The sequence below is a fragment of the Oratosquilla oratoria genome, chromosome 12 (genome assembly GCF_046742065.1).
Source record: "Oratosquilla oratoria isolate Oo_2021 chromosome 12, ASM4674206v1, whole genome shotgun sequence".
In the NCBI taxonomy this organism is placed as follows: Eukaryota; Metazoa; Arthropoda; class Malacostraca; order Stomatopoda; family Squillidae; genus Oratosquilla; species Oratosquilla oratoria.
Genome location: NC_134788.1, coordinates 19,547,327 through 19,560,413, shown reverse-complemented (window position 1 = coordinate 19,560,413; position 13,087 = coordinate 19,547,327). Strand labels below are relative to the sequence as shown.

The following is a 13,087-nucleotide window of genomic DNA, read 5'->3' as shown; positions in this document are numbered from 1 at the left end:
GCCAAACCCCCCATCCCCACCCCCACCCCCTCTCTGGATGAACCCAGTCCGCTCGAAGGAGCGTCACCGCAGTGATAATGTCCATGCAGACAGACAGACAGACAGAGGCAGACAGACAGACAGACAGACAAAAAGACGAAGGCGGTCTTGCGTAGCCTCACCAAAAAGGGACGGATTTTTGTTTTCAAACGACCCTCTAGCTAAAAGGGTCATCCATCAGACAGATAGACGGAAAGACAGACTGAGCGACATACATACAGACAGACGGAAAGACAGACTGAGCGACATACATACAGACAGACGGAAAGACAGACTGAGCGACATACATACAGACAGAGAAACGGACAGACAGAGATGAACAGACGGACAGAGACAGACACACAGACATACAGAAAGATAGACAGAGAGACAGGCAGAGACAGACACACAGCGAGACATACATACAGACAGACAGAAAGATAGACAGAGAGACGGACAGACAGACAGACATATAGATGGACAGGCAGACAGAGACAGATGAAGAAGAAGAAGAAGAAGTCGGTGCCGATGCCGAGATGCCCTCCAGAGAGGGAGGGAGGGAGGGAGGGAGGGAGGTAGCAGACAACAACAACAACAGGAAGACTGACTGACCAAGGAAGAAGAAGAACGAAGGAGGGAAGGAAGGAGGGAGGAGGAGAAGATGGATCGACCGAGAAGAGGGGAAGAAGGGCAAACGATTAGAAACAACGGCAAGAAGAAATGGAAAGGGCGGCGAATGCACAAACAAGGCAAGGCGGCGGCCTGGGAGGGGGCAATAATACGAACGATGGAGGAAGGAAAGTGGGAAGCGAGAGGAGGCCAGGAGAGGCGAGCTGAGGGGGAAGGGAAATCAGGGAAGATCAGACTAGGGAGGGGAAATACAGGTAGAGGAGAAGGGAGAGAGAGAAGGGAACGGGAGAGAAGGGGAAAAGGAAGGAGAAGAAATGGAGGGAAACGGGTGAGAAAAGTTTAGGAGAGGAGTGAGGGAGTGAGGGGAATTAAGGTGTTGAGGCTGGATGGAGGGCTGGCTGGGGGTGGATGGATGGAGCAATACTCCAGGTTTTGGGAGGAGGAAGAGGAAATGGGAAGATGGAAAGAGACAGGGGAGGGGAGGGGATGCAACGGGTCCGTGTGCATGTAGTAGTGTCTGGAGAGTAAGAGTGAGGAGGTAAGAGCTGTTGCTGCTGCTGCTGCTATCACTCATCATCATCGTCGTTGTCATCACTGTCATTATCATTATCACTTTAGTATCGTGTTCTATCTAAGTGTGAACACGCCCATATCGTCTCGTTTTCCCCAATATACTTGCAATATTGGTATGGGTTTCACTACCACTAGAATCCTAGCACACTTGCAGGATGGAGCAACGCACCGTCATAATTATAAGAGAACCCACGGACAAGCACTGAGTAAGAAGCAGATGGAAGACCATACAGTTATCCAACACAGAGAACAAACTGACACCAGGGGATTAAGAATGACAAAAGCAGTATACATGCATAACCGAAAACCCATTATGAGCCCCCAATGACTGCCCGAATCCACTCTCCCCTCGGCAACAAGGTCCCAAGCAGCAACGCACGGAGCTCCACAACGTGAACAAATTGGACAAGTAGTACCCTACGGAGGTCCACCTCCCGAACGCAGTACATGAATATTGCCTGCATGCATGCACACACCGCACACGTGCGCGGATATAAGGGGGGGGGGGGCAGGGGGCCCGGGCCCCCCCCTTTTGGCTTTGGCCCTTTGGCCCGATTTCATTTCAGTTCACTATTTCATTTTTATAATCCATGTTTCATCCATGTTATAATCCATTTTTATTATCATTGTATCATTTATGAAAGTTATGGAAAGTTCTGAAAGGTTCGATAACATCTTGATTTCCGCTGACTGTTTTTCCGCTAATTTCCGCCTATATAAGTGACCGCTGCGTTCGACTCTCTGTTGGTATCTGCCGCATTGAATGGTTGTTTTGCTGTTTGGTTAAATATATGAAAGGTTTATCGCTGGAACTCACTACATTGGTGCCCCGTGTGAGGATTTTATTGTACGATTTTGTTACGGTCGTTTTTGTAGTTGTTTTTTGATTTGTCTGATTTCGTCTCATTGAGTTTTGTGGTTTTTCTGGTCTCTCGTGGCTGTTCGATTTTTGATTTGGATAATTCGACTTTGGATATTTAAGGATTTGAATTCATTGATTTGTTAGCATGGAGCAAGAAGAAAATGTAGCTATGGCCGTACAAATCAGGGCTCCACCATTTATGTTTGAAAGCGTCGAAGCATGGTGTTCAATATTAGAAGCTCAATTCCATTTGAATCGAGTGCGCAATCAGAATACTATGTTTTATCATGCGCTGTCAGTTCTGCCTACGGAAGTAGTGGCTAAGCTCCCGAGGGAAGTTATGGATACTAAGGAATTTAAAGCACTACGGCAAGCTCTTATCAGTATAGCTTTTGTAATTGATTATTAAGTACTTGAGTGTTGAGTCGTCCACGTCAAGTGGAGGGAGTTGTTGGCGCTGCCGGTGACACGTTGTTGGTTGGTTGGTTGAGAGGTTGAGTTGGGAAAGTTGAGTTTTCTGTTTTGGGTAATTCGTTGTTTATTTGAATATACTTACCTTTTTTCGTTTGAAATTACTGTTTTGATTACAGCTTTGTTGAGTTAATTCCTTCTCATTCTCACAAGGAGTGTAACATGAAGCGAGCCAGGAGTGAGAGGAAGATCACCTCGTTCTTCAAGGCAAAAGTGATCCAGAAGAGTAATGATGGTGAACATGATAGCAATGAACCCGAGAAACATCCAGGCACTTCAACATCAACAGCTGTCGGACCTTACATCGAAGCTGATGTTGCCGTTAAGGAGCATGAGGACGAGGAGCTCTCTTCTACTCCTGGCACACTGACACTGCCTGCAGCTCCAGTTGACGTTGCGAGTTTCATTGGAAACAAAGTGGCTACAGACGCCGAGATAATGGCCATAATCTATCAGAAGGCCCCGTCTGCTGAATTGCTACCCCTCTGCGACGAAGGTGGTCATAGAAGGCGATTCCAGCCAATCTGGTGCTCCACATACCCCTGGCTCAAATACTCACAACTGAACAAGGGCGGATACTGCATAGCCTGTGTTGTGTTCGGCGGGGACACGGGCGGACTTGGAGACCAGAGGCTGGGCATCTTGGTGTTAAAACCAATGTGCAAATACAAAAAGGCCACCGAAGTGCTCAGCAACCACAACGCGCGCGGATATCATGCGGCGGCTATGTCGAAAATGGAGGGGTTTGTCTACACTGTACGAAACCCGACGAGGGCTGTGGACACTATGCTACACTCGAAGAGGAAGGAGCAGGTCGAAACCAACCGGCGCCTGCTGGTTCCAGTCATTGAGACCATCCTCTTCTGCGGACGAAATATGCTGCCCCTCCGTGGACATCGGGATGACGGTCCATTGGACCTCTCTGTTCCGAGCAAGACCGGAGAGGGAATCTTTAGAGCGCTGCTACGTTATCGAGCCCAGGGAGGAGATTCCGACCTCACCCACCTCCTCATCAGCTCTGTCAGCCGGACCGGGATTTCTACCCTCATCAGCAAGACCATTCAGAACGAGTTGATCGATATCACAGGTGGGTCACACATGGAAGTCACACCATAAAATAGCTCTCTTATTCTTTGAGTAAAATACATGCTGAGGGCAGATGTTACTGAGACCTATTTTGCTTCGCAGGTAGATTGGTGCAGGAGGAGATCTTGGCAGGAGTGTCGGGGGTATATGCAGTGCTAATGGACGAGACCACTGACGTCTCAGGGAAGGAACAAGCAACCATCATCATTCGACACGTCAAAGAAGATGTCAAGGAGGATTTCCTCGCTTTCGTTCATGCCCATGATCTCACTGGTGAAGGCCTGGCCCAACTGCTCATCCACGCTGTCGAGGGCCTCGGTTTGGAGATGTTAAAATGCCGAGGGCTAGGCTTCGACGGGGCGAGTGCCATGATGGGGAAGTTCAGAGGTTGTGCCGCCATCATCATGCAGCAATACCCCCTGGCGAAACCGATCCACTGTTTCAGTCACCGACTGAACCTGGTGCTGACTAAGGCCTGTGATGTCAAAGAAGTCAAACTCGCCCTCCAGACGCTGAACGAGGTGTACAACTTCATCCATTCCAGCAACATGCGTACGCTTCGGTTTACCAAACTCGTGAAGCTATCCTCAGCCAAGCGGGAAAAGCTGGTGCCCCTGTGCCCCACCAGATGGGTCGAGCGGCACGATGCTGTCCTCGTGTTCATCGAGTTTCTGCCTCTCATCGCTATTTTTCTGGAGGATGAGATGAAGTTGGATGCCAACGCCGGACTCCTACTCGCTGCGATTCGGGACCCCCGCTTTCTCGTTGGGTTGGTTGTGGCCGAGTCCGTTTTGGCACACACGCTTCAGCCAAGCAGAATCCTACAGAAAAAGGAAGGTGACCTGGTATGTGCGTACGCACTGATTCGTGAAATTGGTACTCTATTCGCCAAATTTAGAGCGGATGCCGAGGTGTACTTCCACGCTGTGTTCGTGAAAGCCGAAGATCTTCTAGTTGAAGTGGGCTCAGCTCACGATGGCATCCCTATTCCCAGAGTCTGTGCACGACAGACACAACGCGCGAATGTCCCAGCGGCATCTGCTGAGGAGTACTATCGGCGCTCGGTGTATATTCCGTTCGTTGACCATGTGGTCGCTGAGTTGAAGAGCAGATTTGATGATGACACTGTGCCCGTTGCTCTCCAATTGAAAGAGCTGCTCAGGGGCTCAAAAGCAAACGTGGATGCTGTTCTTAAAGCCACTAAACTCTACGAAAGTGACGTTGAGTCACTTTTGCTCGTGCAGACGGAAACACATCGGTGGACATGTTCCGCTCCGGCCTTCGAATCTGTCAAGAAAGCAAAGGAATACGCCGAGGGCCCATATGTTTTCGAACATCGCGAAGCTCCTTACCATCCTACTGACCCTGCCAGTCTCAAATGCAGAAGCCGAACGATCGTTCTCAGCCCTGAAACGCCTGAAGACATAATTGAGGAGCACCATAGGTCAGGATCGCCTCAACGGCCTCGCACTACTCGCCGTCCATAACGATGTAGATGTTCCTGTTGATCGTGTGATCAACAAGTTTGCGGAAAGGAACCGCCGTCTTCTCTTTGCTTAGGCTGCAGTGTGATTAATCCTTTCAGTGTAATAACCTTTGCATGTTACTTTTAAGGCTACTATTATAGGTAATATTATAAAGTATAATGCTTACTGTCTTATATATATATTCTACATTTAAATTGAGGTCTAATGTCTCTAGGTCTCTAGCTATTAATTTCTTACTTTCAATAAAGTTTTGATAAGATACAAAATTCCTCTCTCATTTGAATCCGAAGAGAAACACTGGCACCTAGAGCAGATGGTTATGCCCATTCATTTAGGTCAGTCCGCCAGTTATTAACAAATAAGAATCCCGTGAGTGGAGAAACGGTAATGCTAATGCTCGTTAAACAACCGAAAATTCTGCCGTCGGGCCCCCCCCCCCAAACTTTGTTCCTAGATCCGCGCCTGACCGCACACCTGTTACCTCCCCCAATGTCAGCATGAACCAAATGAATAGCCACGTCACAAGTAACACACAATTATACCTGTATATTCATCGCAGATTAATAATCCTGAAGACGGCCGATTGATGGCCAAAAGTCGTCTACAGAAAACTTACATGGATTTTAGAAGTCTACTTCATAACTTTGCCAACGTAGACCGAAACATTGTAAGAAAATTTGAGAATGCAATCTGAACAATGCTAAAACTGCTGTCGACTTCAATAGACCATGCATTCTGAGTGGCCTTTACCCCAAATATGTGCATATGTATACGTATTAGAAAAGTCATCTTGAGGGGTCACACTGGGCTTCCACGGGGTCCAACAGCGCCGACAGTTCGTTTGAGTAAAAACGATTTTTTTTTTTTTTTTTTCAAATCTCCAAGTATGACATTCTCTTTTCGTCCTATAGGTATAGCAAAGCTGAACGAGCAACTAAGAGAATGCTAGATATACTGTTGATATGTTCTTAGAGAACTCCATATTTAATAAACAAAGTCGTATTCCAGTTATTCAACTGGAGGCTGGATGTAGGATGTGGGAGGAAAAACACTGAGATAACGACCCTTAATACAAAACTATGAGAAATATTGCTACTTTAGTACATATGTAGTAGATAGTGTGTCAAAGTAGGGACCAGCAGAATGAGAGACTGCCCCCGACAGAGCATGGGTGGTAACTTTGACGAAACAATATGGAAAATGTGCGTTTTGTAAAGATATAGGAAAACACGATTCACTGTTAGTTGCACTTAGTGTAGAAGTTTCCTTGATTCTACCATCATTTTTGTACTAGATTAATGCAAAATGGGAATTGAAAAACTCAGAATGAGCTTTCGCACGCTCTTAATGTGGTTTTGGCATATATGTAATTTTTCACTTAACACAATAAGTTATGGACAATGAATTTTCACTCGCCTCTAGCTCAAACCATCTGCCACGGTAAATAAATAAGTAATTAAGCCAAACAAGGTATGGCTAGCATTTTGGACAACAGTTCGAAACTAGCACATTACTTGTTATAAAGCGTGGCTCCATGCCATAATTGCTTGGGGGCGGGGGGGAGGGGCTTTTCTTCACATGGGCGAGGTCTTATAAAGGGGTTCATAAGTTCTCAACAGCGAGGTCCTGTTTAGTCGGGGGCTGCAGGCAGTGTCGTGCAAATGCTTTGCCTTCGGCGTTCGACATCGATGAATTTAACCAATACATATTAAATAATTACGATTACAAACAGTCTACGGAAAGCATGAGGTAAAACAAACCAAAATCTTGATATGCGCAATCTTGCAATAATTGCATGTAGTATGTCACTAAAGTGCTAAGTTGCGTTTACGAGGAAACAGTTGAAAATGGGAGGTTTCACACAACATTTTCCTGCCAACGAGCAGCAACGGACTCTCCCTATGCCTCCGTGGTTGTCACCAAGATGCCCTCCCCTCCCCACTTAATACATGATGCCATTTCTCGATTCATTCTCCTGTCGTTCTCTTTACCCTTCAATACATCTGTGTAACTACTTATCGATGTTTACCTGCCAAACTCATCTATCTATTTACAGCATACTTATATGTTACTCTAAACATGCATGCATATGTATTCGTATATGCACGCATGCATGTGCGTGTGTTTAAGTATGTATAGTATGTATGTACGTAGTCACTCAAAAAAGTATCGGTTGGTGGTGTTAGGTGTTCGTGGGAGACGAGTGAGAGAACAGAATCGATGTTCCTGTAGTCGTGACAGAGTCCTGTAGTCGTGACAGAGCGCCTTACCTTCCCCCTTCCCCCGTTGAAATACGTGATGGAGAATATGCATTTAATGCGTGAAGATGACGAGACTGAAAGTAATTATATTTGCACCGACAAATTTTTTTAATATTTTATTGTTACTGAAATCACACTCACATAATCAAATATTCCGAGGCACGCTTGGTAGAGTTTACGTCTGTCACTCTAAACAGTCCCGGTTCGAATCCCGCTCAGGTCTGAAATAATATCAGTATCGCTGCGCTTCGAGTCGTTATTCCAACTCATGGGCGTGTAAGGTCATAGCATTACCCATAGATCGGTCATACGAGCTCTGAGCTCTCTTTCGGGAGGGAAATAGCTATCGGTCACGAATCCAACACGTGATCCAAAGACTAAGGTGAGTACACATACGCACATTTATAAACTACAAAGCTATGAGTAAAACTGGCGCATTGATACACAGGCGTATCAACAGTTTCCAAGTCTTTTGAACAATGTGTCAGAGTTTAGCGTTTACTTACAGTACGTCCATTTCCGTACGATTTCTTACCAATATATTTTAGTGACTGTACGTATGTATCTATGTATGTATGCATGTATATATGTACGTTTGTATGAACGTATGTATGTATGTATGCATGTGTGTGCATACATGAAGAGCTGGAGTCTAGGAACCATTTTTGGGAGAAAGGACACAACACTGGACTCACTCGTCGTGGGATGAAGTTTATTCTTAAAGCAACACTTATTCCTCTCTCTTAGGTTAATTAAATGCGCAGGTGCATCCCGATAGGTGTGTGGAATTTTGATCCATCTTTGGTAGGCCAGTCACGCACACACGCACGCACGCACGCACGCACACACACACACACACACACACACACACACACACACACACACACACACACACACACACACACACATATGTATATATATATATGTATATATATATATGTGCGTGTGTGTGTGTGTGTGTATACATATATGTATATATATATATTATATATATAAAAATGGAAATGGTCAAAACTAAAATTTTTGAACGAAAGTGCGTGACCCGAACAAAAGGTAACAGGGGGTCATGGACCGGGGTGAGTGTTTTAACAGTGATCTGGCGCGGGGACGGTCTGGAAGAAAACGATTTATACGGTTACTATACACAACAACATGGGTGTATACATAAAAAAAAATTCTCTCTAAACCTTCGAACCTCCTACTCCGGAAATGAGTCATAAAACGGAATTACGGAATTCTGACAAAAGAATCTTGACGAAATATTAATGAGAAAATATTTACGAAATATTGCCAAGAGAATCTTTCCCAAATGTTAACAAGAGAATCTTTACGAAATATTACCAAGAGAATCTTTACGAAATATTGCTAAGAGAATCTTTACGAAATATTGCCAAGAGAATCTATATACATAAAAACGGAATTACGGAATTCTGACAAAAGAATCTTTACGAAATATTAATGAGAAAATATTTACGAAATATTGCCAAGAGAATCTTTACCAAATGTTAACAAGAGAATCTTTACGAAATATTGCCAAGAGAATCTATCTAATTAAATAAAAATGGAAATGGTCAAAACTAAAATTTCTGAACGAAAGTGCGTGACCCGAACAAAAGGTAACAGGGGGTCATGGACCGGGGTGAGTGTTTTAACAGTGATCTGGCGCGGGGACGGTCTGGAAGAAAACGATTTATACGGTTACTATACACAACAACATGGGTATATATCAATATACATAAAAAATATTTCTCTCTAAACCTTCCAACCTCCTACTCCGGAAATGAGTCATCACCGGAAACACTAACTCCCGGGTACACATCTGACTCAGACTCAGAGAATCTTTACGAAATATTACCAAGAGAATCTTTACGAAATCACGCTAAGAGAATATTTACGAAATATTGCCAAGAGAATCTATATACATAAAAACGGAATTACGGAATTCTGACAAAAAAATCTTTACGAAATATTAATGAGAAAATATTTACGAAATATTGCCAAGGGAATCTTTACCGAATGTTGCTAAGAGAATCTTTACGAAATATTGCCAAGAGAATCTCCACTCCACTAACATAAAAAAATATTTCTCTCTAAACCTTCCCACCTCCTACGCAAGGCCCAACCCGGAAATGAGTCATCACCGGAAACAGTAATATTACCATGGAAAAAGAAAGTGGTGCTAACAAGAAAAAGAGAATCTTTACGGAATTCTGACAAAAGAATCTTTACGAAATATTAATGAGAAAATATTTACGAAATATTGCCAAGAGAATCTTTACCAAATGTTAACAAGAGAATCTTTACGAAATATTACCAAGAAAATCTTTACGACATATTGCTAAGAGAGTCTTTACGAAATATTGCCAAGAGAATCTATATACATAAAAGAATAAAGTTTATCAGTTTTGAACATTTCCTGGCGTTTTTATGACCACCATCCGAAATTTTATTGCCTTTATGATTGACCTAACGAAAAAGAGGAGAGAGAGAGAGAAAGAGAGAGAGAGAGAGAGAGAGAGAGAGACAGAGAGAGAGAGAGGGAGAAAGAGCGAGAGAATTTGACGACAACGTCGGGAGACTTTGACGACTCCTTTAGGAGATTTTGAAGACTCCTTCGCGAGCGAAGCGAGCTACGCCGTAGGCCAAGCACACCTGGCGAAGCCAGGTCCGGGCGTAGCCCAAGGCGCGTAGCGCCCGCGCCTAAGGCGCAGCGCCGCAGGCCAAGGCCCCCGGCGTAGCTGGGCCGGGGTGAGTGTTTTAACAGTGATCTGGCGCGGGGACGGTCTGGAAGAAAACTATTTATACGGTTACTATACACAACAACATGGGTGAGGCACCAGCGGAGAAGGTACGAAGAAATCGGCATTTCTGGAACTGGGTTACTGAAGTGAAAAAGATTAATAAAAAGTCTCTCGGTGTAAAGGGTTTGGCTGTTTTGAAACGTGAACATGCAGTCAAGTTTCCTGATCTCTATAAGTCTTCCAAGGGATTTTCTGTCAGAGAGTCTATAAAGTCTTTACGAAATATTAATGAGAAAATATTTACGAAATATTGCCAAGAGAATCTTTACCAAATGTTAACAAGAGAATCTTTACGAAATATTACCAAGAGAATCTTTACGAAATATTGCTAAGAAAATCTTTACGAAATATTGCCAAGAGAATCTAAATACATAAAAAAATAAATTTTATCAGTTTCGAACATTTCCTGGCGTTTTTATGACCACCTTCCGAAATTTTATTGCCTTTATGATTGACCTAACGAAAAAGAGAAGGAGAGAGAGAGAGCGAGAGAATTTGACGACAACGTCGGGAGACTCTGACGACTCCTTTTGGAGACTGAAGGCTCCTTTAAGAGATTTTGAAGACTCCTTCGCGAGCGAAGCGAGCTACGCCGTAGACCAAGCACACCTGGCGAAGCCAGGTCCGGGTGCTTGTATATATATATGTATATGTATATGTATATATATATACAGTATATATATATACAGTATATATATATATATATATATATATATATATGTATGTATATTCATTAATTTTTTATGGGCTTTCCTACGTCTGTATTATATGCTTGGTTCTCTCGTATTATGGGCAAGGGATTGTTATATTTGAAACTGAGGGGTTTTGTCGCGTATTTTTGGTCGCATGGATATTTTAGTCCAAAGATTACATTTGTTAAGCCATTTTGTTTGATACCAGTATTGATTCGTGAATTACGCGACGTGGTGGTGTCCATCTGGAAGTATTTTCGATTGTTTTTTGTGATATTATGTATTTTCGGTGACTGGGTGTTCTACGGTTAATGGAGGTTACCTAAACCAGTGTACCAGGTATGACCTTGTGACATATAGATTTCCTGTTGCTGCTGCCACTGCATTATATACCCTCATTCATGACGAACCCCGGACTGACTGGACTGGGCTCGAAACGTAGGAATAGAATTCAAACAAGTCCAGCGTGTGATTTCTTCCAAAAAGTATGTATGTATGCATGCATGAATGTGTGTATGATTGCATGCATGTAATGTATGTATGCGTATGATGTGGGTATATACCTATCTATGAGGAGGACATTCCTGGCAGCCGAAACTGCCGTCGCGAACATTTGGCAACATGATCACTTGTTGGCTTGATTTTCACCAAGTGGGGAAGTGGCAGCAGCCCCACATCAGGCAGGCAGGCAGGGGTTGGCGACGGGCGTCCTTCTTGGGCCATCATCCCCCCGCAGATCTCCCTGCCAAGAATCTTTGGACTTTTGCCTCAGCAGCAGCAGCAGCAGCAGCAGCAGCTGTCTTTGTTGGAGTGGGACGACTGGTTCTGTCTGACCACCGACTGAAGGTGGTAAGTGACAGGAGGGGAGCGACAGTTGCTGCTGTCATCAGCGAGCGCGCCACGTCTTCATGAAAGAGGAGGCCTAATAAGACGAACAACAACTACCCGCCGGAGTTGAGTTGATGGGGGCAGAGGTCCCGAGGGAGGGAGGCCGGGCGTCGCGTCGCGTCGCGTCGGTCAGGGGCTGCTGCTGCTGCTGCTGCTGCTGCTGTTGCTGCCTGAATAGGAGGCGAGTTGAGCGAGAAGAAGAGGGCTTTCAATGGGTCTTGCGAACGGGAGGCAGCTCTCTCTCTCTCTCTCTCTCTCTCTCTCTCTCTCTCTCTCTCTCTCTCTCTCTCTCTCTCTCTCTCTCTCTCTCTCTCTCTCTCTCTCTCTCTCTCTCTCTCTCTCTCTCTCTCTCTCTCTCTCTCTCTCTCTCTCTCTCTCTCTCTCTCTCTCTCGCAGGGCCGAATCACCGGACCCTCGAGTTGACCTGTATATTAATTATCATTCCACTCACGGCGAACCCGACCTCTCTCGCTCGCTCTTGCCCGCAGCGGTCTTCTCAAAGATGGTGAATGTGCTGCTGCCGCTGCTTGACGTCAGACGTGCGCGCACTCACACATACCTCCCCACCCACACACATACATATCTAATCCAACACGGTTTGACGGCACAGTGGTAGCGTTCGCTACTGGTCCCCCAGTGGTCCGTGTTCGAATTCCACTTAGGGCTGAAATAGTTTCAGTATCATTGCGCTGTAAGCCGACACTTCAACTTTAGTGGGCGGGGAGTTGGGCGTGTGTGTATTTTTTCACAGCATTACCCATAGACCGGGCATATATGAGCTATCTCATGCTGTAGAGTAATAGCTGTCGATCACGAGTCCAACACGTGACCCAAGATCATGGTGAATCACATACATGCACTTAATTACACCTACCCACGGATATAGAGAACGGTCAACCCCCCCCCCAACTCAATGCTAACCACGTCGTAGTTATATTTCTGTCCCTATACATTTGTTTAAGCAAATTCTATTTAGCACTTTATTATTTGTTATTTCATTGTTGTTTGTCCATCATTCTCATCTCTTAGTCAAGGGCTTTGCCTTTATCTACCACTTAGCAAAAGCAAATCGCCGGGTTACTAGGCCAGACGACATACATACGTACATACATACATACGTACATACATACATACATACATACATACATACATACGCACACACACACGCGCGTGCATATATATGTATATATATATATATAAAATATATATATATCTATATATATATATGTATATACATATATATTCTGTTGAAAACGACAGCAAATTCATTAGAGATTAATTTCTTTCATAAGCTTTCTAGCTTTCGGAAAGTAGATTT

The 13,087-nt window shown here is 44.5% G+C and overlaps 3 protein-coding genes across 3 annotated transcripts in view; 2 read left to right on the top strand and 1 right to left on the bottom strand.

The window, feature by feature from the left end:
• LOC143031050 (BTB/POZ domain-containing protein 6-B-like) overlaps positions 1-13,087 on the top strand; it is a 554,488-nt gene that overhangs the window by 386,652 nt on the left and 154,749 nt on the right. The gene's annotated exons all lie outside the window — the stretch shown is intronic.
• The window catches only part of LOC143031047 (BTB/POZ domain-containing protein 6-A-like), a 248,449-nt gene that overhangs the window by 184,926 nt on the left and 50,436 nt on the right, over positions 1-13,087 (bottom strand). The gene's annotated exons all lie outside the window — the stretch shown is intronic.
• Positions 1,851-5,557, top strand: LOC143031040 (52 kDa repressor of the inhibitor of the protein kinase-like). Its single transcript, XM_076194406.1, has 2 exons — positions 1,851-3,641; positions 3,743-5,557. The coding sequence occupies exons 1-2, from the start codon at positions 2,717-2,719 to the stop codon at positions 5,125-5,127; spliced, it is 2,310 nt and encodes a 769-aa protein (XP_076050521.1). The 5' UTR covers positions 1,851-2,716; the 3' UTR covers positions 5,128-5,557.